The 24,770-nt window shown below is 50.9% G+C and overlaps 1 protein-coding gene and 1 long non-coding RNA gene across 5 annotated transcripts; one reads left to right on the top strand and one right to left on the bottom strand.

The window, feature by feature from the left end:
* Positions 1 to 183: 183 nt before the first annotated feature.
* LOC139829426 (coiled-coil domain-containing protein 81-like) lies at positions 184 to 10,620 on the bottom strand. 4 transcript variants are annotated; one of them, XM_071816921.1, is made up of 5 exons: positions 10,113 to 10,295; positions 7,067 to 7,226; positions 6,574 to 6,670; positions 5,756 to 5,924; positions 1,335 to 1,548 (listed from the first exon to the last, which is right to left on the bottom strand). In XM_071816921.1, the coding sequence occupies exons 2-4, from the start codon at positions 7,223 to 7,225 to the stop codon at positions 5,797 to 5,799; spliced, it is 384 nt and encodes a 127-aa protein (XP_071673022.1). In that variant the 5' UTR covers position 7,226; positions 10,113 to 10,295; the 3' UTR covers positions 1,335 to 1,548; positions 5,756 to 5,796. The 4 variants fall into 4 exon arrangements, with proteins under 4 accessions (XP_071673020.1, XP_071673022.1, XP_071673023.1 ...); XM_071816922.1 differs by lacking the exon at positions 1,335 to 1,548 and adding an exon at positions 2,723 to 2,823; XM_071816919.1 differs by lacking the exons at positions 5,756 to 5,924; positions 6,574 to 6,670; positions 7,067 to 7,226; positions 10,113 to 10,295 and adding exons at positions 184 to 337; positions 802 to 887; positions 2,106 to 2,499 and having other exon boundaries at positions 1,292 to 1,548.
* A 10,624-nt stretch (positions 10,621 to 21,244) lies between these two features.
* On the top strand, positions 21,245 to 23,051 carry LOC139829438 (uncharacterized). The gene is made up of 3 exons (XR_011741908.1): positions 21,245 to 21,438; positions 21,991 to 22,075; positions 22,863 to 23,051. It is a non-coding gene; the product is annotated as an uncharacterized lncRNA (long non-coding RNA).
* The last annotated feature ends 1,719 nt before the right edge of the window (positions 23,052 to 24,770 follow it).

Raw genomic sequence — 24,770 nt, 5'->3', positions numbered from 1 at the left:
TGGGAGGTCTTAGGCCTTTTCTGACACTGTTTTAACATCCAACGCCCCATGCCTACAGTGCACCGTTATTCCCTGGGGAAGACTGTTTGCATGGCTTTCTCTCATCGGTGTGCTGAAACGGGGGGTTCCATGGGAGATACTCGTGCTGTCCAGGAGCCATTCTAGGGAGGGGAATCATTTATCTCAAGGGAATCCGGCTCTGGGGTTTCTGCATTGGTCCCGTGCACACAGATTTGCTGCTGGGGCAGGTTCACACCACAGGCCATCACCTTTTCCCTTCACACATCCTTTCAGGTCTATCAGCGCTGGCATTTTCGGCACGGTCTCAAGTTGGTACCTGGAAGAGGAAGAAGGCAGCAGGCTGAAGAAAGGACACCACGTTGTTTACCAAGGCAGCCCAACCCGGAGGGACGCAGTAGAAGCTCCAGTGCCTGGAGAGGCCCCGTCAGCCTGTGCCCGTGTTTTTCCATCCTTCCCGTGAGAATGGCCGTCCTCCCACAAAACCCCCTTGCTGCTTCTGGGGAAATGATTCTGCTCATAGTGCACATGGAGAGCAGAATGTTATCTAGTGCTCTGATTTTCTAACACCCTTTCGAATTCTGATCTTGCCCTCCAAGTTCCTTGTAGAGCCTTGCAGATTAACGTTTCCGGACCTAAGAGCAGTCTCTCCCACAGAGGAAAGAAAAGGAGCAGGAGAAACGTAGTGGGAAATGTTGCCTAAATGCGTCTCTAGCTCCACAGTAGGACAGATGCATAAGCTGTGCCACTGTCCCACGTTCCTCCAAGTTAAGTCAAACATACCATGGCAGGACGATAACACGTCCAGAAGAGGTCTGGGAAGCAGCGGTGTCATGGCGTGAGATGACTGAGTCCCTCATCTCCGGCATCTGCAACGAGAACAGAGACGGATGACGGGAGGAGCGGACACTGGGAAGGGCCGGCTGCTCGCTCCGCCTCAGCCCAGCGCCAGCAAAGAGCCAGAGCCGCCCAAGGGCTCTGGGCTCAGCAAGCCTTGCTCTGCCTGTGCCTCTGCTCCCAGCCCCCAGAGTGGGGCACGCAGCGCTCCCCGCCATCAACGCCGGCCTTTTCTCGCAAAGTGCAGCTCCTCTGGGGGTGGCTCTTGCAAAGCCAGGCCATTGCACGCCAGGGAGGTGCTCTGCAGAGAGCCTGCTGTGCTCTAGAGCTCCAGGAGCCCAGGTGACTGAACAAGGCATGGTCGGCCAGGGGAAAGCAGCCCCCAGAAAGCATTTCAGAAGCAGCAGGAGTGGGGCTGGGAAAGTGAAAATCCTACCTCGAGAAGAGCTTGCAGCATCTTGCCAGTGCCATTCAGCCTTTCCAAAAAGTGTAAGTAAAATCTCATTTTCATGTCTTTTCCCTGGACAATCAGCATGCCCACGTCCCTCCAGATGATGGCAACGTTCTGCCCGTTCTCTACGCAGGCATGGAAAAGGTGCGTGGTCCTTTCCATGTAGAGCTGCACGGTGCCCTCAGAGACAGCGTTCTCTGAGGCTATCTCAGCATACGGCAGTTGTTCGAAATCTTGATGGCCTGAAAGACAAGAGAAGAGGAACACATGAGCTTGCAGACCTGCTGGGCAGGCTACAATCAAAGGTCTGCAGCCTCCAGGCCCTCGGGCAACACTTTGGTACTGGGCTGTCTGGCTGGGCCAGCGCCTCTGAGGAGACGCTCGGCTTGTCCCTTCCTCTTAAAGTGGACAGTGAGGTACAGAACAGACAGCTGTGGCTTCTCTGATACAGAAAGGGAAACAAAGAGTCTTAGGCATTTGCCTGGAGGAGGTCTAGTGCAGCGGAAAGGGGGAGCAAGAGTTGAAGCATCACGGAACCAGAAGACACCACACCAAGGAAGCTGTGAGGGAACCTGTTGTTGAAGCAGGACAAAGAGAGTGCGCTCTTAGCTGTATTGTCCTCTGGTGATTCTTTAAAACAAACAGCTAGGCAGGGTCCTTTCACAGCCGGCTGGTTTTGTCGAGTGAAGCTCTTGGCAGGACCGCGGTGGGTGGTTGGTACTCCCCTCAGTCACCTCTGGAGAGCAGAGCACCCCTCCCCACCCTGCTCAAGGGCCAGCGCCGCTTTCACGCTGCTTACCAGGGAAGTCTTTGCAACCATAGCGGAGCTCATGGTCCTGCACAACAGCCTTTTCAGGTCGAAACACGGGTCTCTCCACGATCACCAGATCCTGCTCGCTGAGGGCTACTCGCTTTCTGACAACCGCAAAAGTCCCGATTCCGGGAATGCGGACAGCCTGGAACAGAGGAGATGGCGGATGGGAAGAAGTCTTGGAGGGGCAGACGGGTGACTTGTCAGAGGAGGCTGATGGCGTTTAGTGCCCTGCCCTGGCCTGAGGCACAAAGGAGCAAGATGGGCTCCTTGGGAGAACACAAACAGGGGCTGCGCTTTTCCCTCTCACCCCCCTTCAGCTACGAAGAACCAAATAGGTGAGGGAAAGCTGACAAACACCCTCTGGCTCAATCAGATAGAAGGCAGGGGGTTCCCACGCTTGGAATAAATCCAGATGTGTCCCAGGCTTCCAGGTTTTCACATGCAACTCTGACGGGGGGACCTTCTTGTACATCTGAATGGACAGAGAAGGTGTCCATGTCACTGTGTGCATTGCAGTGTCGTGCTGGGGCGTTGCTCCTGCTTTCAACGCAGGGGAAGAACAGCTGCACCCCATGGCAAAGGGCTGTCAGGACTTGATCAGCGTTCATCAGGGTGTGAGGGGAGAAGGAGGTAAGGCCCACCTGGTGGAGAGCCAGCTGCAGGCTGAGGTGATACGATGTGCTGGCCCAAATCTTAGCGAACTCTGGAAAAACAAGGGAAAGACCTGTCATGCTCTGAGGCAGCAAGCTCAAGACCATTCGGCCCACTCCTGTCCAAGGAGCGATGCATCTTTCACTCAGGCATTTCAGGTGGTCTCTCTCCAGCCCAGCAAGAACCAAAGGACACCTCATGCTGCCTCCAAGGGGCTCCTTTCCTTGCAGGTGCAGCTCTCCAGGGTGTGACCCACTCCCACGGGAAGCCGGCAGTGCTTTGCCATGCCCGCGGGGGCACGGGGCTGTGCTCCACGCGGCTCTCGGAGGCTCAGGGCAGGCCCTGGTGTCTCCCCAGCAGGGGCCAGTTTTGCCGGGTCACATCTCTGAACACACAGAGCCCACGTGGCCCACGAGCACCTTCAGCTCTTCCATTCAGACATGAGCTCAGCGTGGGCAATGCCCAGCGCCAGGCAAGGGCAGCCCTTTGGGGTCAGGGGTTTCTGCCTGGGCTGCCCCAGGAAGGCAGGGGCCACGTCAGGAAGGGAACCAGGAGCCCTGGCTGCCACATCAGCCCCTCAGCCCTTTGGGATGGTCAAGCAGGTCCCTCCTTGCAGTCACCACTCCTGAGCAACCACCCCCCACAGTCCTCGGGTTTCCATCCTGATTTCAGAGATGTCCTTGACCCAGACACACATGTGAAATTGGGCCTGAAGGCCTTACCATAACGCTCGAGCTTCTCAATAGTTGGGCTCAGGTGAGGCTGCAAGAAGAGCTGTCTTGCCATCTTAGTTCCACTGCTGCTTCAAGTCAACAACTGCAGCAAGTGGCTGGACAATGGCTTTACTGCTTCTCCTTGTCCTCCTCCTTCTCCTCCTCCTTCTTCTCCTTCTTCTCCTCCTCCTCCTCCTTCTTTTTCTCTTCTCCTCCTCCTCCTCCTTCTTTTTCTCTTCTCCTCCTCCTCCTCCTTCTCCTTCTCCTTCTCCTCCTCCTCCTCCTTCTCCTCCTCCTCCTCCTTCTCCTTCTCCACCTTTCACACTCCTTGGTGCTGTCGTGCTCCCTCTCTCCGCCTTCTCCTCCTCACTGCAGAGCAGCTACTCCAGAGCAGAGCGGTGGCGAGAGCAGCTCTCAGCACTTGGAGTCGACTCGGCCTCACCGGGGTGAGTGGGGCAGATGCTGGTCACGACAGGGAAAGGGGGACTGTCACCACTGTGACGTCTGGCTGTCCCACTGTGACCTCGGACCGTGTCACAGAGGGGCTGCACACACCTGCCCCCCAGGCCCTGCCAGGGGCTCTGCAGTGGGCAGGGGTTTCTGGGAGCTGCCCCCACCCCACTGTCTCCTGAGCGGGAGGAGTTTCCCCAGGCCGCCCCTGCCATGTCCCCACATGGGGACACAGGGCTGCAAGCGCCGATGGGCTTCCTTCTACCCTTCCCCGCTTCTTCCTGCCTCTCTCACCCAACGTGTCTGCAGCGGGGAGCGCGGCTGCCCTGCCACAGTAGGGGCGTGCAGAGAAGACGTGAAGCTTCTAGACCGCCCACAGTCAGATCTGACACGGATATAAACGGGGTCCCGTTGAATGGCCGTTTGTGGTCTTCTCGGAGCTGCGGGTCTGTCTGCCTGAAGCCTCCCCTTAGGCAGGATCGCCACCTAAAGTAGCCTCCCGGGATTGGGTCAGCCTCGTCGCCTCGCTGGGGTGAGCGATAACTTACTAGGTAGAACTGAGCTATTTCCTCACCAGATCAGCGAGTGTATTAAATAATTCCTCGCCGCTTGGGCGGGTGTTTTCCTCATTATAAACCCGTGGATTTTCTTGAATAATTCCTTGCCAGATTCAGGCAAGCGTATATCCATAATATAATTTCTCACTAAACACGTGGGTGTATTTTTCCTGGGGTTAGAGACTGTAATAGACTTAACGATATATTTGTTAATCAAACTGGTCTAAATGGATATGTTATCAGTGGCTGTGAAACCTGAGCATATAATATTAGTACATGCTGCCATTAAACAATGCAACCTGTATGTAGTCTTTGTAGAAAAAAACCTGTTCCACAGATATGTGTAAAAGCCTAATTTAGCGTACCCTGCAGAACATTCGGGAAGAGGCTGACAGAGAGAAGGGCCCAGGGCCATTAGGAGACGGGAGTGCCGAGGCGCCAGTGAGCCGCTGGGTGCCCGCGGCCAGTGTGGGGGATGTTTGGAGGCTTCAGGGGCACCCCACAACCGGTGCGGGGGTGCAGAGAAGCTTCTAGAATGCCTAGAGTCAGGTCTGATCAGCCTATAAAAAACGGGACTCTCGTCGAGACTCCGCCCATTGTCGCGGGTCTCTCGGAGCACGAGCGAGATGCTGCCGCCGAGAGCCCTCCTCCCCGGGATGGAGACTCCGCTTGCCTTGCCGCCACGGGTGTGAGTAAAACAGCTCGCAGGATTGCGAGTATATTTATACTTTCCGTGCACATTTGCACCTGTAACTTCCCGTGCTTAATATAAGCACGTATAAAATTATTTGCTTGCATAATCGCGAGTGTATTTATACTTGCCGTGCACATATGCACGAGTAACCTTCTGTGCACATTTGCACACGTATAAAATTATTTCCTCGCATAATCGCGAGTGTATTTTCCTCCCGTGCTTCCATATAAGCACGTGTAGTATTCCGTGCACATTTGCACGTGTAAGTAAATTAACCCTCGCAGGATTGCGAGTGTATTATAAATTTACCCTCACGGAATCGCGAGCGTACACTTTCCGTACTCACTACGAGTACCTATATCCCTTTAAGAATAATCCCGCACCGTGTTCAGGCAAGCGTGTACTCCTCTGGGCCTCAGGGGCGGTTCCGGCATTGTTTTGGGTGAAGCCACGTGCATGCACACTGTGGACCTCCTGTTGTACTAGTTGCTGCCCCTTCATAATTTTCCTCAACTGATACCCGAACCTATATTTAAGTCACTTTTGGAGGGCTAAAACCCTGTTTCTCACCGGTTTAATAAAAGTTGTTTTGGACCCTCTTGTCCCTTAAACTAATCTCGGGGTGCATTCCGTGACACGCTGGCTGTCTTCTTGCTTTGGATCAGCAGCTGCCCCTCCCTCTTGATGTCTTCCCGGGTGGGGACGTGCTCGTCATCTTCGTCATCAGATTTAGAGGATTCTGGAGGAGGGAACAGAGAGAAACGGGCTGGGGAGGGTCTGCAGGGCCACTTCTGCTGTGCCCATGTCACCAGGGAGAGCCAGCACGTTTTGGAGGGCTGGTGACATCACAGGGAGCTTTCCTGCCAAGCCCTGGCTCTTCCTGCCCAGCATCCCAGGCTGACCTGCAGGGCCTGGCAGTGCCGCTGCTGTGGCCCATCCCCAGCTGCTGGGGCTTCCCAGAAAGGTCTGGAGCCACGCGGTGCTGGACGCAGCTCCAGCTTCATTCAAAACAGGTGGCAAGCTCAGAAACTCAGTGGCTCCTCCAAGAGCATCCAATGGGAAGAGGCCACAGACAGACCCCAGCACTGGTTGTTCTTCACAACCAGGTGATTTTGAAGACAAGGCTCTCCCTCCTTGCCCCACAGCATCTTTTCTTGTTCCTTCTGTGGTTCGATGCTCACCACCCCGCCAGCTGCCTTCATGCTCCCACATCCCCACCTAAAAGCACCACCCATGCTCAAAGCCTTGGAGACAGCCCCAAGGACTGGAGAGAACTCATGGGCTGGGCTCTGCTGGGACAGGGAGAGACAGGCGAGGATGGTCACAAATCCCAACAGGCAGGGGCAGGGACAGTCGCCATGGGACACGTCCCCGCTAAGCTCTCCTACCGTCATTGCTGCTGTCTCTCTCCTCAAAGGAAACCACCACGTTCTGAGGATCACTCGACATTTTTTTCTCCAGAAAATCCCTGGCCTTCACAAAAATCTGTGAAAGACACCCTGGGTTAATTGCTGAAGGGGAGGTGGGTGTTACAACCCAAGAGGTGCCCTTGATGTCCCCCTGGGGGACACTTGGGATGGGCCATCAGGAGGAGCCTGCTGCGGGTCCCCGAAGACCCCAGCAGGGATGGACATCCCACGTATCTCGTTGCTCTTATCCAGGATCTTGCACTCAGGGGGCAGGTGGGCCGCCCGCTGTGCCAGGTACTGCAGCTTCTGGCCCAGGTACTGGAGCTTCTCCTCCACCCCCCGGGACAGGAGAGAGTCATCCTGGAGACGGAGAGAACCACCTTGGTGGGCAAAATGAGCCACCTGGGGTGACGGTGGCTGCGCCAAGTGTCACTGCGCTGTGTCACTGCGCCACCCAGCGCTGGGTGAATACCTGGCCAGGCACGGTGATGCCGTGCAGATGGAAGAGGAGGCGGTCGATTCTGTTTTCAAATTCAAGGAGAAGCTCCTCGTTCTTCAGCAGCTGGGCTCGCGACCGGTCTCGCCGGGCCTCTTCGGACTGCAGTTTTGCCCTCAGCTCCTCCTCCAGCATCCTGCAGCCAAGGACAGTCACATCCATACAACTGCACAGGGGTGCAGAGACACCACAAATCCGTTGCAAAAGCTGCCCAAGTTGCAACCCACCACACCCCCTGCCATGAGTAGGGACATCGTCACCAGCTCAGGTTGCTCAGAGCCCCGTCCAGCCTGGCCTGGGATGTCTCCAGGGACGGGGCATCCACCACCTCTCTGGCCAACCTGGGCCAGGCTCTCACCACCCTAAGCGTAACAAGCGATAAGACAAACAGAAATGGCCTCAAGTTGCGCCGGGGGAAGTTGAGGTTGGATCTGGGGAACAATTTCTTCCCCAAACGGCTGTCAGGCATTGGAACAGGCTGCCCAGGGCAGTGGTGGGGTCACCATCCCTGGAGGGTTGGACAGACGGAGATGAGGTTCTCAGGGACGTGGGTTAGTGCCAGGGCTGGGTTAACGGTTGGACTCAATGATCTTGAGGGTCTTTCCCAACCAAAATGAGTCTGTGATTCTATGACACGGCTGTCCCAAGGGACATACAGGGATGGTGACTCCACCACTGCCATGGGCAGCCTGTTCCAATGCCCGACAGCCCTTTTCAGGAAGAAATTGTCCCCTATATCCCACCTAAAACCTCCCCTGGTGCCAGTTGTTTCAGGCTCTTGGTCTGGTCTTTGCACTCTGGCCAACAGAGAAGCCACAAAACGTGTTGAAGACTTCTCTCTGACAAAGCTGGACTCCATTTTTCCATCTCAGTTTTTGGAGAATCCGGTCTGTGGCCTGTTTGCCAGATGCAAGGGAACACTGAGATGCTTTAGCTGCCTTGAAAGGAGGGGAAGAGCAACGACACGCAGCAACACAGGAATTTCAGGTCTCCTGAAACTGTTAAGTTGTGAGCAGAAGATAAAGGCCAACTGCTTTATCATGAGCATTCCCTGAATGTGTTCAGACACCGCATCCCAACTCCTCACCATGTCTGCGAGGCGAGGAGAAGACGTCACCCCACCAGCGAGCTCCTGCCCGGGAGACAACACTGGGTGCAATCGGACTGACTGCCGCTGTCTTAGCCTGGCCCGGGAGAGGCGCCCGTGGAAATGGATGTGACAAGTGGCAAAAAGGTACAGGAGCGAGTGGGAAGACACCAGAGGCAATGCCTGGGTTTCTAGAGTAAGAAAACACCAAAATACAACCAACCAGGAAGGCAGCGGCAGGGTCAGGAGCATCCCTCTGCCAAAGTGACCCCTGAGCCACACAGGACAGCCCTGCCTGGGACAGCCTGCCTGCACTGGGCAGGGGAGCTGCATGGGGCACAGTAGGGCACTGTCCCCACCCCATGGGGGCCATGGGGCAGTAGAGCCCATGTCGGGGCGTCCCCATGATGGAGGTCATAAAATCATTGAATTATTTTGGCTGGAAGAGACCCTCAAGATCATGGAATCCAACCATAACTCACCCCTAGCACTAACCCATGTCCCTGAGAACCTCATCTCTGCATCTGTCCAACCCCTCCAATGATGGTGACGCCACCAGTGCGCAGGGGAGCACACACATTCCCAAACACTGGAAAAAGAAAGGTTGCACGGTGCCCTCCAATATAGGAAAATTAATAATGTAAGGAATAAATTAAGAAATGCAGGGGAGGGAAAGGGCTGATGCCATTGGGGTTTCATTAGGTGGCAGGTGGGGGGGTGACACAGCCCAGGGAAGGAAAGGAGAGATTTCCTCTTCTGCCCTGAGAGACCCTTATTCCTTCCACAACAACCACTGCCAAAGGCTTGACAGGAGCTCCAGCGCAGTTGTCTGCAGCCGCTGCCGGTGAGAAACCTAAAATAGGACACGGGAGAATTTGCACGGGAGCGTTCACCACGCGGAAATATCTCTGCCCTGGGAGGGCTGACGTTGAGTGCGTTGGAGGTTTGTTTTTGTTTTCAAGGATGTGATCAAAATCACATGAAATGACACACAACGAAGGATAGGCACAGGCTGGGACTGACACCGGAGCCTCAGCACCGGGTTTTATCACTCATGGAGAAAGGGAACCAGGCTAAATCAGCAGCTCCTTTGGCTGTTCTGGGACGGGAGATGCAGGCAGGGCCACCAGTGTGGGGTCTGTCCTGGAGCTGCAAGGGTGGGATGTGGGACGAGGCAGCCAGAGCTGCTTCCACACAAGGAGGCACAAACATCTGCCATTTCCATGTTGGTTTTAGGAGGGTTAATATATGTGTGGGTCAAAACTCACCATCACATCGCCTGGGTTGGCATTGCCAGCCACAGGCTGGGTTTTAGCATCGTTCTAAAATGCTGGAGGGCCTGAGGCAGCACTGGTGACAGAGGGACAGACCCCCTGGGGTCCATGTCTGTCTTGTGCTGGGGACCCCAGAGCTGGACTCAGTTCTCTGGGGGCCCCAGGAGAGCAGAGCAGAGGGGGAAGCATCCCCTCCCTCCACCTGCTGGTGATGTGGCCCAGGACACACTTGGCTTTCTGGGCTGCAAGAGCACACTGCCAGCTTATGGCCCTTTTGTTACCCACCAGCCCTTCTCCACAGGGTTGCTGCCCATCCGTCTGACCCTCCCTCCCTCCCCCAGTCTGTGCTGGTACTGGGTATTGCCCTGACCCAGGTGCAGGACCTCGCACTTGGCCTGGATGAATTTCACAAGATTCACATGGACCCCCCCAGCCTGTCCAGGTCCCTCTGGATGTCACCCCTTCCCTCCAGTGCCTCGACTGCACCACTCAGCTTGGTGGAAAACCAAAAGTGAAGTGTCTTGGGTGATGCAGACATCAGAGAAAGGCATCTGGCTTTAGCTCTCTGCCAAGCACAGCTGGGGAAACCCTTTGAAATGCTTCAGCCACTTTAGCAGAGAAAAATAACACCCCCACACAGTTGCCAGGCTTTATCGCTTACAATTTCTAACTGTTGGTGGAAATCTTCATTCTCAATCACTTTAATCAGCACCTTGAGCTTCTCTTTCAGTTTCTTCCCCTCCCTTGCTGGAAGAATAAATCGCAGCCTCATGTGAGCACGTTTGATTTGCATGGTCTCCTTTAACTGTCTGATCACTTCCAGTGCCTACAAAGGTGTTAAAAACAAAGAGCATTTACACACCTGCTTGAAAACCATCACACAGACCAAAACCTCAAATCCTTCGCATCAGCTTCTGACACTTTTGTCAGCGCTGCAGGGAGTTTGCTCGAACGCTGCTTTGGTAGATTAACAAGGAAAGGCAGAGTTCTTGTTATTCGTGATCCCTCCAACGCTTAAAAAACCCGTCTGAAATCTTAAATAGCACTTATACTGCAAACCAACATGTGGCTCAGATGCAAGGCCTGATTTATTACCTCAATCAAACTAAAGGACAAAACTTTTCTTTCTGTTCCAGGCGTATCACTGTTGCTGCTTTAATTAGTTTCTTTCTTTCTTTCTCCCTTCCCTGAATTGTTAGAAAACAAACTGCACGAGTTTCAGCAGCTGTTTGCATCCAGCATTCAACCACCGGCTGGATGAAGAATCACTCTGCAGAATTCAGCCCCCAGGGCTTTGCTGATCCCTCTGTGGCTGCAAACAGAGAAATTACACTTGAAGCCACCACCTCTGACCTGAAACCGATTTTGCAAGAAAACAGACCTGCTGCTTCGTGCTCTTGTTTGGTTTGACGGAGTAGTGAATGTCCTTCACGGCTCTTTCTATGACGATCACTGTGTACGGCCTCTTTGTTTTGGGATTCACGCATTTGTCAGCGACAATGGTCGCGATGTCTCTAAACATCTACTCCAGCTGCGTGTGCCGTTCTTTGTCCGATACCTGCAGCTCTCCTTCTGTTAAAATCTGGACAGTAAATAACTAAAAAAACCCAGTTAATAAATGTCATGGGTTTGACTACAGAGTGAAAAATCTAGTAACTCTGTTAAATTTAACAATTGCTTGAATGGTTTGGTCAGATGTGAAGTGGATAAAAAAAATAACAGTATTAATAATGTATGTCATTATGACAGACAGCACGGAGAGATTTCAAAGAAAAAACTCACCACAGAAAAACTACAAAAAAAGATGCGCAGATTTCCTTGAATTCACAACAAGCCCACAGTTCATATCCTACCAAGAAGGACTAAGAAATTAGATCTGTTCTTAACATTTCATTGGACTTCCCCAAGTGAGCAACTGTCCCCTTTGCATCCCCTGCATCCTTAAAAATATACCTTAGGTGAGAAACTCTTCAGCACTGGTAATTCTTTTTTTTTCTGTGTCCACAGACATCAGTGTATAAAAGCTGTATATTCTACAGAGTATTCAGAACTCTTTTCAGCTAAATACATATCAAATATTCAAGACTTGGAGCACAAGTGTGATGGGAGCAGCTGAGGGACCTGGGGGGTTCAGCTGGAGAACAGGAGCTGAGGGGAGACCTTCTGATCTCTGAACTGCCTGAAAGGAGCTTGGCGCCAGGGGGGTCGGGCTCTGCTCCCCAGGAACAAGCGCCAGGAGCAGAGGAAACGGCCTCAAGTTGCCCCAGGGGAGGCTGAGGTTGGATCTTGGAACAATTTCTTCCCCAAAGGGCTGTGGGGCATTGGAACAGGCTGCCCAGGGCAGTGCTGGAGTCACCAGCCCTGGAGGGGAAAGTCTTCTCCAAGCTTTTATAAAGCTGCTAACCGCGAAGTGGTTGAAACCTACCATCTTACAGATTTCTGTTTGGTCATCCGTCACAAATGCTTTAACAAGATCATCTTTCTTTGCCACCTGGCCTTTGAAAATGTTGACAAACACTCTGTGTGTCTGCAGGACCTCATCAAAATCTTTCTCCCTAGAGATTAGGGCACGGTTAGAAAATTTGTGAAGTCAACAATATAAAAAAGAACATGAGTTTTTAGCAAGGAGGAACAACCTGTGCTGCCAACGAGCCTGGAAACTTCTACTCCTGAGATGTAACTCCCCAGGAAAGCGCAGGGCACTGCCCTGTGCCCAAGGGCGCTCCGCGTACCCGGATTCACACAGATCCCACCACCTTCCTGGGCTGGAGAGCCGCGTACCACAAAAGCTCCCCGGCTCCACAGCCAGGCCCCACCTGGGCCTCTCCCCTGCCACAGCTGGGTGCCCACACGGGGCTGCCCCACAAAACTGGGTCATAGAATCACAGAATGTGCTGACTTGGAAGGCACCTACACGGATCACAGAATAGTTTGGCTTGAAAGGGGCCTTCCCAGCTCCCCCAGTGCCACCAGGATCATGGAGTCCAACTCCCGTCCCTGCACAGGAAACCCCACAGGTCACCTCGTCTGCCTGAGGACATTGTCCAGTCTCTCCTTGAACACTGCCAGGCTTGGGGCCGTGACACCTCCCTGGGAGCCTGTTCAGTGTCCAGCACGTCTGGGTGAAGAACCTTTTCCTCATGTCCCACTGACCCTCCCTGGCACATCTTCTGCCATTCCCCGGGCTCTGTCACTGTCACAGAGAAGAGCTCAGCCCTGCCCCTCCTGCTCCTGCTGAGGAACCTGCAGCCCATGAGCTCTGCCCTCAGTCTGCTCTGCTCCAGCTGAACAAACCCAGGGACTTCAGCCGCTGCTCATTCGGCTTCCCCTCCAAACCTTCACCAGCTTCGCAGCCTCCTCTGGACACGCTGCAGTAGCTTTGTCTCCTTTTCTCCTGTGTCCCCAGCCTTGCACACAGTGGATGCTCCAGGTGAGGCCGCCCCAGCGCAGAGTAGAGCGGGACAATCCCCCCCTGCCCGCCTGGCCGTGCTGTGCTGGGTGCACCAGGACACGGGGCCCTCTTGGCTCCAGGGACACCGGCGGCTCACGTTCAACTTGCCGTCCACCAGAACCCCCGATCCCTCTCCATGGAGCTGCTCTCCAGCACCTCGTCCCCCAGTCTGTCTGTACAGCCGGGGTTGGCTCAGGTGCAGGATCCGGCACTTGCTCTTGTTGAACTTCATGTGCTTGGTGATTGCCCAGCTCTGCAATTTGTCCCGGTCCCTCTGCAGGGCCCCTCTGCTCTTCAGAGTGTCCAAGGGAGGTCCACACAAGCCCCCCCCAGCCGGGCCCCACACGGGCCTGCGCCCCACACGGGCCTGCGCCCCACACGGGCCTGCGCCCCACACGGGCCTGCGCCCCACACGGGCCTGCGCCCCACACGGGCCGGCCGGCCGGCCTCCCTCCCGCCCTCGGGCAGGTCCCGGGCCGGCACTCACGCTCCGCTGCGCCATCCCATGGCCTTGTTGCGGTAACAGGCGATCCCGAAGCGCCTCCCGGCGCTTTCCCCCTGGTTGGTGGGGGTGAAGACGGACACGGCGGCGGCCGCCGCTGCGCCACGGCCGAGGGGCCGCCTCACGCTGCCTTCCCATTGGTGGCCGCCGCCCCCAGGAGCGCCAGCAAGAACCGTCCGGCGGGAAACGGTGGCCGGAAGGGGCGGGGGTCTGGGGAGCTTGCGGTGTATGGGGGGAGGAATAACCGTGAGGGACGTGAACCTGTGAGGACTGTGGGGGGTGACCGTAGGGTTTGGGCTAAATAACTCTGAGGGCCAGTGGTAATAACGGGGCGGGGGAAGGGGTGTGTGTGAGGGGCGGAGTAATGACCATGAGAGGAGGGTGGGTGTGGGGGGTTGATAGCGGCGGGGTCGGGGGTAATGACTTGGGGAGGTGTGAGTTGGAACCGTAGGGTGTGTGGGGGTAATAACGGGGCGAAGCAATAACCCTGAGGGGGGAGTGCGTGTGTGTGTGTGGGGGTAATAGCTGTGCATGTGGGGGTAATAACTGGGGGGATGCGAGGGGTAGTAACTGTGAGAGGGACAATAACGGTGTTGGTGATGACTGTGCGTGTGTGAGTGATAACCCCGGGGGGGTGTGTGTGGGGTAATAACTGTGCGTGAAGGTAATAACTGGGCTGGGGGGGCGGGGGGTGTGAGGGAGGGAAGAGTAATAACCCTTGGGGGCAATAATTGTGGGGAGGGGAGAAGTGTGTGGGGGTAATAACTGGGGGGGCTGTGAGGGGTGGGTGTGGGTAATAACTATGGAGGGGGCAATAACTGTGTGTGTGAATAATAGCCATGGGGGGGTGGGTGATAGCTGTAGGGTGGGGGGTGATAACTGGGGGTGTAATGATGTTGAGGTGGGGAGAGTGTGTGTGTGGGGGGGTAATAACTGGGAGTGTGTGTGTGTGAGGGGGGAAGGGTAATAACCACGGGGCGGGAAAATGTGTGTGTGTGTGGGGGGGGGTGATATCTGGGGGTATGTGGAGGGGTAATAACTGGGGGGGGTGGTTCTGAGGCAGTTACTGGGGTGTGGGATGTGGGGGTCAGTGTGAGGGGTTTGTATGGGGGGTTAGAGGGGTGGGTGAACACGGGAGGGATGGGCTGGGGGTGCAGGATGGCGCGTGCTGGGGTGGGCACAGGGTGTGGGGTACTTGGGCTGCTGCAGGTTTCTGGAGCCCCCTGGAGGGGTAAAACCCACCCCTGTGGGCTGCCCACATAAACCAGTCGTGCTGGAGGCACAGGATGAGCTGCTGAACGGGCCTGGGAGCCCCTCGGCTCTTTTCTTTTTTGGGGTTCAGTATTAATTGTGGAGGGGTGAGGGGGAAAGAAGCTTTTTTAGCATTAGTAACAGCCCAGGGGAAAAATAAGTTAGCAAAGCTTCCAGCCTCTTGGAAATGCTCGGTTTCTGAGCTCGTCTCACGTCTGCAGAAACAAGATCCAAGAGGACTGTGGATAACAGCAGGAGGCTGTCATCTGCGTTCCTCAGTCCATCAGTGTTGCAAACAAACCTTATTTAAACTCTTAAATGCTTTTTTTTTTTTTGAGCTAGGTAGTGTCGGTGACTGCACAGGTGCACTCCTGGCTGCAGCGTTATGTACCCTGAATTTTTAAGTTGGTTCAGAACAGTGTGGGTTGTTCTGAACCAACCATCACCCACATGATAGAATTCTGAAAAAGTACTTTGAAGGTTTCCAGGTTTTAGTCTGGCCTTGAAACTCTGGGTCGAAGCTGTTGTTGTAACCAGTGTGGTGTCTCATGTACACAAGCAAGGGCTGTGTTCGGCAGCAGCCTCTGTGGCAGTGATTTCTCCCCTGACATGGAGCTTTTTAGCTCCAGAGATCTGCCTGTGTCAGGTCCGCGCAAAACTAAGGCCAGCGAACGTTTTGCAAGGACTCTTTACTTTCAGGCACTTGCACAGCACAAAAGTATTTTCTGCCTTTCCTTAGAACAGAACCTGTATGATTATTTTTCTTGTGTGCTTACACTGAATTCATCCTGTAGGAATCTGCTTTCGCTAAATCTGTTATTTATTCCAGATCTAGATGTCTCAATGGATACGTGGAACTTCTTCTATACTTCCCTGGTGTCCTTATGGCTGCACAGACTTTACGTTGATTCTGTTGTTGCTGTTGGTGAGGCGTGGAATGACCTTACAACCCTTGAGGTTATAAGGAAGGTATGTATTTAGGTACGATGCCGGACACACGGGGAATCATTTCACCTAATACGTGTGTAAAATTACAGTAGCTGTGAGCTTGGTTAAATGCAGTAAAGCGTTACATATTCACGGAAGTTTTAGGAACACCTGTACATATTCATAACCTGTCCCCGAGAAGGCGGTTCTTATTGCAATGAGTTCAGGAGACCATTTCCAGAGTCTCCGGCTCCTCCTGGTTGCAGCTGCGCAGTGATCGTGACCCCGGGTCCTCTTCTCTGTACCCGATCACCTTTGGTCCAGTGTGATGAGTTGGTTGGGTCTCAGACTGCTGAGTTGGTTAAAACTGTGTCCAAGTTTCTGTAATCTAGTTCACCCAAGGATGCACCCGAGGATTGTGATCTTTGCAAGGCGTCAGTGAAGTCCTGTTTTTCGTACAATAAGTTACACAGAGTTAAGCAAGGCTAGGCAATAGTGATGTGGGTTAAAGGGTTAGCTCTCTAAGTGTCTTTAGTGATGTGGGGTAGGGTTAGTTCCTTAAGTGTCAAGTGTTAATTAGTTAATTGTCAGTTCCCTGTATCATTCCCCCCTTTGCTAAGAGGTTAGTAAATTCTTTTACTAATGTGATGATTGTCTATGTTTTCTCTGGCCGCAGGTAAGAAGGCTACTTCTACCTGAGAAAACCCATCTCTATCCTTCAACAGATTTTCAATGTTAATGCTAAAGTCAGGCTCCTGGTGTTTGTCTTCTGCGCTGCTGAGCTCTTTGGGGGCAGCTGACAGCCATGTGGCTGGTGCTCCGGCAGGAATGGCATCTTCTGGGCTGCGACGGGAGCTTGCGTTCTTTGGCGTGGTGACCCCGCTCACTGCAGCTGTAGCATTTGTCTTCTCTTTTGGGTTTCTTCTTGCTGAGGTAGGAAGTGCCGTTTGGGTTGGTCACCCAGAAGGACCAAAGGGACCAAAAGGTTACCCAGAAGGTCCAGAAGGACCAAAACATGTCAGGGTGGACATAACCTAATTTCTTTGATAGAATTTCAGAAAGGTTTTGGTTAATTACTACAAATGTAAAGCTTTCTTCTGCGGAAGTGGGCAATGTAATATATACACTCTGATGGTTTTGATTCCAAAGCACCAATTTAAAGCGTTCCCCCATGGTTTTATTCAGATCTTGCTCATGGCAATTTTCGTCCCATCCGTGTGCTAGGGTTATGACCGTAAGAAACGGCATTTTCCAGGTTGCGCCTGGGTTACCCTTCGTGGTGCTTTGCAGACTTTCTTCACTCTAGAATGATGGATTCGGGCATTCCGTTCTTTAATCTTGGTAGCAGTGAAGGATGCCAGGAGGACTTGAAATGGGCTTCCTGTTGTGATTCCAAAGTCCTTTTCTGCAAGAGACTTCACAGACACATAATCGCCCAATTGGATGTTATGTACTGGCCCATCCAGACCCCTACTCCAAGTTCCAAACACTCTTCCCAATTTTGTTAAGTTGTTTACGCAATATAACCATATAAAAAGTCATAATTTCATCCCCTTCTTGTGCAGACATCCCCTTCTGTACACTATAGGGTCTCCCATCCAGGTTTTCAAAAGGATTTAACCCTTCTTTGCCCTTGGCCTTGTTCATATGCAAGAGGGACAAAGGTGAAGATTGAGACCAAGCCAAATTTGCCTCCTGCCCCAGATTTACAATTTGTTGTTCAATTAGATGACTCACTTCATCTTTTTTTTTTTCTTTCTACCTGGCCACTGGAGGAAGAATGATAAGGTGTATGTAGTTGCCAGTCTATTCTCAAGTGCTGACTGATTTGCTGTACAATTTTTGATTTAAAATGTGGCCCTTTATCAGAGGATATATCAGCTGGAACACCAAGCCTTGGTATTGTTTCTTGTGCTCATGTTTTAGTTACCTCCCGAGCTTTTGCTGTTCTGGTAGGGAGTGCTTCTGGCCAACCTGAAAAGGTATCAGTTAGTACCAACCAATATCAGCACCCCCCTTTTCTTGGGAGTTCCGAAAAATCAATTTACCATTATTGCCCAGGTCCGTTTCCTTTCCCAATTTGACCCATTTCTAGCTTAGGTATATTCTTAGGATTAGTCTGGAGGCAAAGAGCGCGTTGCTGTGTCACCTGTCTTACAGTAGTGTACCAATTTGTAGTTACTATTTTTGATCAAATGTTCGTATAATGTTTCTGCTACTAAAGGGCAAACTAAATAGGAGGTAACAATAAGTTTTCTCTTGTGGGGCGTGAGCCCACCCTTCCTCATGATATGATTCCTCTAAATCTATACTAAGTGTCTGGTCTTCCTTAGTATATTCTGGCTTACCTTCTAAAATAACCTGCCCGTCGGGGACTAGGGCACTTTCCGCTTTTACCTTTTGCTTAGGCACCAGTTTTGCCTCCCTGTCCACCAGCTCATTTCCTTTTTTCCAATTCCGAGCTCGCTTTCTGGTGCGCCTGGATATGCATGATTGCCACCTTCTTAGGAAGTTGAGCTGCCGATATTTCTCCTGCACGTTTGATATGTTTGCCTTGAGAGTTCAAGAGTCCTTCTTCTTTCCAAATTGTTCCGTGCACGACCCTGAAAGCATACTTAGAGTCCATATAAACGTTCACAGTTTTACCTTCGGCTAGTTCCAGAGCACAGGTAAGGGCGATTATTTCTGCCTTTTGTGCTGAAGTACTTTCAGACAGAGGCCCAGATTCCATCACTTCATGGCTAGTAGTTATAGCATAACCAGCGTGCCTTTCACCGTTCAGGATATTGCTGCTTTCGTCCGTAAGGCAGTTCTCAGTGTTCTCCATAATCCTATGTCCTTTAGATCTGCTTGGCTGGATTATGTTGTTTCAATGGTTTCCAGGCAATTATGATGAACTGGTTTTCCAATGTTGTCACTGAGGAAAGAAGCTGGCTTGACAGTGTTAGTGAGGATGATTTAGCTTGATATTTGAGAAATCTTTGTGGGGAAAGCCAACGTCCCCCTTTTTCATTTAGAACTGTAGGCACCGTGTGGGATACCAGCACAGCCATTTTCTGACCCATGGTAAATTTCCGGGCCTCCTGTATGTTCAGTACCGCTGCAGCAACTGCCCGCGGGCATCCCGGCCACCCTTTTGCAGTTGCATCTAATTGTCTGGAGAAATAGGCCGCTGCTCGTCGGTACGGGCCAAGATCCTGTGCCAGTGTACCCAAGGCTATTCCCTGCTTCTCGTGAGAGAATAGAAAAAATGGTTTACTCACACCTGGGAGTCCTAGAGCAGGCGCTGTCAAAGCCTTACCAAGTTCTTCAAAGGCTCGTGTAGCTCCTTTATTCCATTGCAGGTGTTCCTGATCTGTGGCTGCTGGCACATACAGTGGCTTGACAAACAATCCATAATTATAAATCCACAACCGGCACCACTCTGTCATGCCCAAGAAGGGTCCGTAATTCTTTTACAGTTTGAGGCTTTGATGTTTGGCATACGGCCTCCTTTCGAGCCTGGCCCAGGGTCCTCTGCCCTACGCTGATTTCATAGCCCAAATGAGTTACTCATGAGTTGCTGTATCATCTGGGCTGTCTTCTGTGATACCTGGTATCCTTGGAGCCCCCAAAGTTCAATAAGCTTACAGTTCAGGTTATACATGTCTTCTGTGTCCTGGTAGCGATCATCCACATATTGTTGCATCTGTCCTTCATCAGATGGGGCTTCCCAAGATTCAAGATCTTTAGCGAGCTGATTTCCTAGTACTGTTGGGCTGTTTTTAAATCCTTGTGGCAACACCATCCGGGTGAGCTGGGTTTTACATAAATATTGTCTGGCTGGCTTCACGGAGAGAGAGGCAAAAAGGCATCTTTCAAATCTAAAACAGTAAGCCAAATCAAATTAGAGTTAATACAGTCAGAAAGGTGTTTGCTACCACTGGGTAGAGGTCCTTTATTATTCTGTTTATAACCTGACTTGTATTAATTTCTCTATTACTGGCCAAATTCCTTCTCCCAAAAAGGTTGGAAGGAATTGGACATATATAGAAATTTATCAATTCCTACTTGTTTACCCAATTTGTATTTCAAAGGTTCACAAAAATATGCCCGTTCACTTTGGCCAGTGACTCCCTTTACCTACTATGTAATTGTTACTTGTTGTCAATCCACCAAAAATTCCACTTGTTTCTGTTCATTCCAGGTTCCCATCAGTCTTTTTCAAAACTTGCTACTGTCTGTTTCTCTCTCTGCCTACTTCCTCTGTACCTTCCCCAACGTTCATTTTCCCAACATATATACTGACCTCTCTCTAAAGGCTTTCAAAGCCTTCCAACCTCTTCAGTTCCATACTTACTTATCCTTTCAAGAATCTTCCTTGTCCCTGTTACTGAATACTCTCCAAGCTTCATCTAACAACCTTTCCAAATTTCTGCTTTCTGTTGCCCTCAGTTTCTACAACTTCTCCAGGGGAGAAGGTCAATTCCCTGTATCATTGGGATCAGCATTTGGATCATCGTTCAGTTCCTCACCACCAAAACCAGAAAGAAGGCAAGGAAGATGGAAGTGCTTTTGTCCAAGAAGGCCCCGAAATCTGCGTGTGGAGGCGAGTGGCTGCCGGGTGACGGTCCCCACTGGTGCAGTGACACGTGCTGCCCCACTGTGGGCCCCCCCGTGGGTCACTGCGGAGCCCAGGTGTGGTCGTGTAGGAAACGATCACCTTGCCAATAGAACAGGCCCAGGCAGGATCTCTCAGCAAAGCACATTTTGTTAATGATTTTGCAAGACCGGGTGTTCTCCCTAAAGGCAGGCACGCATAATAGGGCAAAAAGCCCCCGTTTATATCCCCCCAAACCCTGGGTGCAATTTCCCTCCCCTGTTGCCCACTGGTCGGTTCTTCAGGGTTTACAGAGCACCCGACACCTGCCTCAGTTTACGTATTTCATTCATCTAATCCGAACAACACCCTTTCCCTTATTGATCTATTTAAAAATGGGTTCCTGGCTCTTTGGCCGTCCTTCCCTCTAGATTAACTTGTAAATACAGGTGTCAGTTTGCATTCTGGGATTAGTTTGAAGAGATTTTGTTTTACATTCAGGATTCACAGTCTGATGTGTCTCGGTCCCTTCCCTCGCGGGGGTCAGGTGCCAGCTCCCCAGTTTTGTGAAAACAACGTTTCTTCCTTGAACGTTCCTTACAGTTCAGTGCACCTGAGGGTTATAATCCGCAGCCTGGACGGTCTCATGTTTGTGGGTGACTCGGTGCCCTCGTTGCTCTGATGTTGGAGCAGCTCTCTGCTGAACGCTTCTCCCGTCGTTACTGAGAGATCGTGTCAGCCTGGGTTGCTCTGTCACTGCAAATCAATCACTCTACTTGTGCTGGAGTTCTCGGGTTCCTCTTTCCATTGATGTTACTGATGAGGTTGGGCTGGTTTTAGGACGGGAGTGGGATTAGGCTGTTCAGGATGGTAAAAGCTCCTTGCGCAGGTGAGCAAAGTTCTGCTGCGCGAGTTGGGAGGTTCCTGCGTTCAGCTGGATCCGGCTGCGTGTGACCTGAGTTTATTGGAGCGTGGCCTAGTTCAGAGACGTGGTTGTGTCTTTCTCTGGGTGTGAGAAGCTAAAATGCTTTGATAGCCTCATTTAATTAGTGCTGAGAGTCTGTTCACAGGATAGGTGTTTTAAGTGGTTTTGGGAGAATGGGGTTAACATCACTTTGAAAAGGGATTGAATGAGAAGTGGTGCTTGTTTCTTAGGGTGAAAAATCCAATGGGAATCCAGCTTCTTCTGAAGGAATAGAAGACAAACTCGTAAATGGATCAGCCACCCTGGAGGCAAAGTAAAGATTTTCTATGGGTCTCAGACTGGCACAGCAAAGGTATCAGTTACTTTTTTTTTTCCCCACCTACATGAAGTAATTTGAAATATTGAGACTCAAGTCTGTTGCTTGCCTTAGAAGTATTGCACAGTGTAAACATCAGAAAGTTCATTAGCTCATGAGAAGTCATTGCCCAACATGAAAGATAACGTAAAATTATATAAAAATAACATTTTTTTCTACTTGCTTTAAATGGCGCATGCAGTAGAGACATTGATGATGAAGTTTAAAGTTTACTCTTGCCGTACCCGTAGTTGCGAGCGGGTCTTCTTAGAGACAAGTACTGGTTTAGGTGCTTTTGAAAAAAATGGTGTGTGTAAATGTGAAATCATTAGTCATTAAAATTCATGTCACTCTCTTCTTGCAGCCAATATACTTGATTTTTTTTTTTCTTAACATGAGGAATTCTAGGTCCAGTGTCCAGTTCTCGGATGTCTTTGTTCTTTCTGTTGTGGGAGGTGTCTTGTGACTGGGCGTGTGGGGGTTGTTTGGTCGCTACCATGCTTGGGTTGAAGCAATTGATAAATTCCTATTTTTTTTTTTTTTTTGGAGGTTTGCCAGAGGTCTGGCTGAAGCCGTTATTTCACTTTGCTTGCCTGTGGAAGTCATCAGCATGGGAGATTATGATCCAGAGGAGGTAAGTACCTTATAAATATGACTAATAAAGAAAAGCTTTTCCTTGTGTTGCGAAGGCTCTTTTCCCCTTGTATTTCTCTCCTATTATTCTGGAAATTCCCAATGCTGTGTGTTAAAAGTCGCTTCCCTTCTGTATAAGTGTAGCCCATCAACCCTCAGCAGAAAACACCTAAATTTTGAATATTCCTAGGAGAGGATTGCCTAGAGTATTTTGATGGTGACAGTGACTTGGTATGAGCTGGTTCTGTAACTCAGGTGTGAGTTCAGTGAGAGCGGTTGCACCAGGTCCCTCTGTTCTGTCTCTGTATCCCCAGGGAAGGGTTCAAAGCCAGAACAAGCAGATGGTGACAATTTGCAGCCTTCACAGGCTCATAAGCTAAAAACTCCTTGCTGGTCATATTTAGATGGAGTAATCCTTGAGGCATTTTTCTTCTGTGAATATTGGTAGTTGTTTTTTTGAATCAGTGAGAAACTTGATTGCTGCAAGAGTCTGCTCAAGAAGCTGTTGATTGGGGTGGGGAAGGGAGATGTTCTGTTCTCTTGTACCACCTCTGTGAAGCAGCAGACAGACAGTTTGATCTCTCCTGGCTAATTTAAGGCGTCTCTGCAGGGGGGATGGCCGTTCGCCACTGTTGGGGTTATCACCTGCAGCATCCCACACCAAAATCCCACTTAGAAAAAACCTCATCTTTTAACTTCTTCCAACTCCCCATGTGTTCCAGTTGTCTTACTAATGGGAAGCGTTCTGAGAAATGCACCGATCTCTTCTATTCTCTTGATATTATTAGACAACCGGCAGGAACGTTTGTGTGTTCTTGGTAGCTACGTACACTGACGGGCAGCCAACCGAGAGTGCAGCGTGGTTCTGCAAGGGGTTAGAAGAGGCAGCGCGTGACTTTCGCTTTGGGAAAACGTATCTGAAAGGCCTGAGATACGCTGTGTTTGGCTTGGGAAATGCGGTTTATGTCGATCATTACAACACTGTAAGTATCTGCTCTGCACCTTTCTGAAGTTTCTGCTCCGCTGAAAGGCTGAGCTTCCCAAAATGCTCCAAAACTGAATGATAACTGGTAGCTTGTGTGAGATTTGCAGCCTTTGTGTGGACTGGGTTTAGGGCACAGGCAGTGCAGTTTTGAAGCAAGTGTGCTGCCCCTTGAAATGGGAAAGGAGGTTGTTAGCCAATCTTGCAGCCTGAGAAAATGCTGATTCCCTTTCCATCAGTGTTCAGTCTTGCATAAAAATACAAATACAGCACAAACTAAGTGCCTGCAAGCAACACAGAGCTGGAGAGAGGCTGATGGTTCAGGTATTTGGCTGGGTTCTATTTGCAGTGCTTCCATTTTGCTGTGTGAACGCTTTAGTAATTTAATCTGTTCAGGTAGGTGTCAGGAACTAAAATGCAGATAGAAGCACTTTTCATATTAGTGTCTCCTGTGGTGATTAGTAGGTACAGCCTAACACGTTCTTATTTGTTTCTGCAGTTGCTTGTAGCTGCTTGAAACAGTTCCTGCTGGGCTCAAAGTTTGGGTGGTGGGTTTTTTGTGTGGTTTTCTTTTTCCCAGGTAGTACATTTAAATCTTTCTTCAGCCTTAGAGGGAGGCTCAAGCTGCTGTTCTCATAGGAAAGATGACTGGGGGAAAAAAAGGCACTCAACCAAAACCAAAATGGGCCCAAACAAACAAAACAACCAAAAAAAAAACCCAAACTAAAAACAAGAGCAGCAAAAACCCCAAACAAACCCCCAGTGTGACTCCACAGATATTCCTTCAGTGTCCTCTTATTTTATGGGTGCAAAAATATTGATTGTCTTTTAGACTTCCCTGCTGCTGTAAAGTCAGCACAGACCTGTGCTCTGGTGGGTTGTTCACCATCGTTAGTTTTAACCGCTCCTTGATTTGCCAAATGATTTATTGGGAGCGATAGCTGGATATGAGGCTGGGCTGTGGTGGGCGCTGGAGGAACCCAGATGTCCTTTCGTGGGGAGAGTAGATGGGTGTGAGGGGAAAGCCCAGGGTCCCGTTGCTCTGGCCCTGGCAGGGGAGCTGGGACCGGGAAACTGGTTCTTCTGTGACACAACCTGTTCTCGAGTCCCATCCTGTGGTTTTATTTGGATTTTTCTTTTCTGCTTGCTTTGCAGCCCAAACGTGAACTGCGTGCGCTCTTGTGTCTTCCCAACCTCCCCGTGGGGACCCTTTGAGGGGATTTTGTCTTGCTGGTCTTTTTCTTGGGTGCAGTGTCCAAGAGCAGTTGGAAGATGGTTTTTGGAGGTGGCTGGTTAGTTCTGTTTTCTTAGGATTGTTCTGGCGGATGGTGATGGGTTTTAAATTTAAAATCTCTTGGCAAAAGTTTGGCCTCAAACTTCAGGTAAGGGCAGAGAACTCATCAGTCAAGTGTGATACAGATGATAGTGATGTCCTCACACTATCTATGGAGTATCTCTCATTTATTTTATATGGATAGTGGTGATACACTTCAATAATCATTGTAGATTCTGTTCTCCAAATAAGGAAATATGTGACATCTTCATAGGTCTTCTGAATTCTTCTGTGGGCAATCTAACAGCACAGGTGCGTGACACAGCTGCTGTTAATGGACAAAATGGCCTGAGAAGATGATCTGCCAGTGTCTATTAGTTTCAGAATGCTTTTATTATAGCAATAGGTTTTTTTCATTCAAATTAGTTGCTAAAAGAGTAA

This window comes from Patagioenas fasciata, chromosome 19, assembly GCF_037038585.1.
Source record: "Patagioenas fasciata isolate bPatFas1 chromosome 19, bPatFas1.hap1, whole genome shotgun sequence".
NCBI lineage: Eukaryota > Metazoa > Chordata > Aves > Columbiformes > Columbidae > Patagioenas > Patagioenas fasciata.
Note: the sequence above shows the minus strand (reverse complement) of the source record. Positions and strands in the feature narration are given on the sequence as shown.

What these genes read in the sequence shown, in the direction of transcription:
- LOC139829426 (XM_071816919.1), bottom strand. Translation starts at nt 1,468, where the DNA reads ATGGAAAGGACCACGCACCTTTTCCATGCCTGCGTAGAGAACGGGCAG. An exon ending in TGCTGCAAGCTCTTCTCGAG is followed by an intron (nt 888 to 1,291) that starts GTAGGATTTTCA and finishes TTCTCGTTGCAG; the next exon opens with ATGCCGGAGATGAGGGACTC. An exon ending in CGTGTTATCGTCCTGCCATG is followed by an intron (nt 338 to 801) that starts GTATGTTTGACT and finishes TTCCTCTTCCAG; the next exon opens with GTACCAACTTGAGACCGTGC.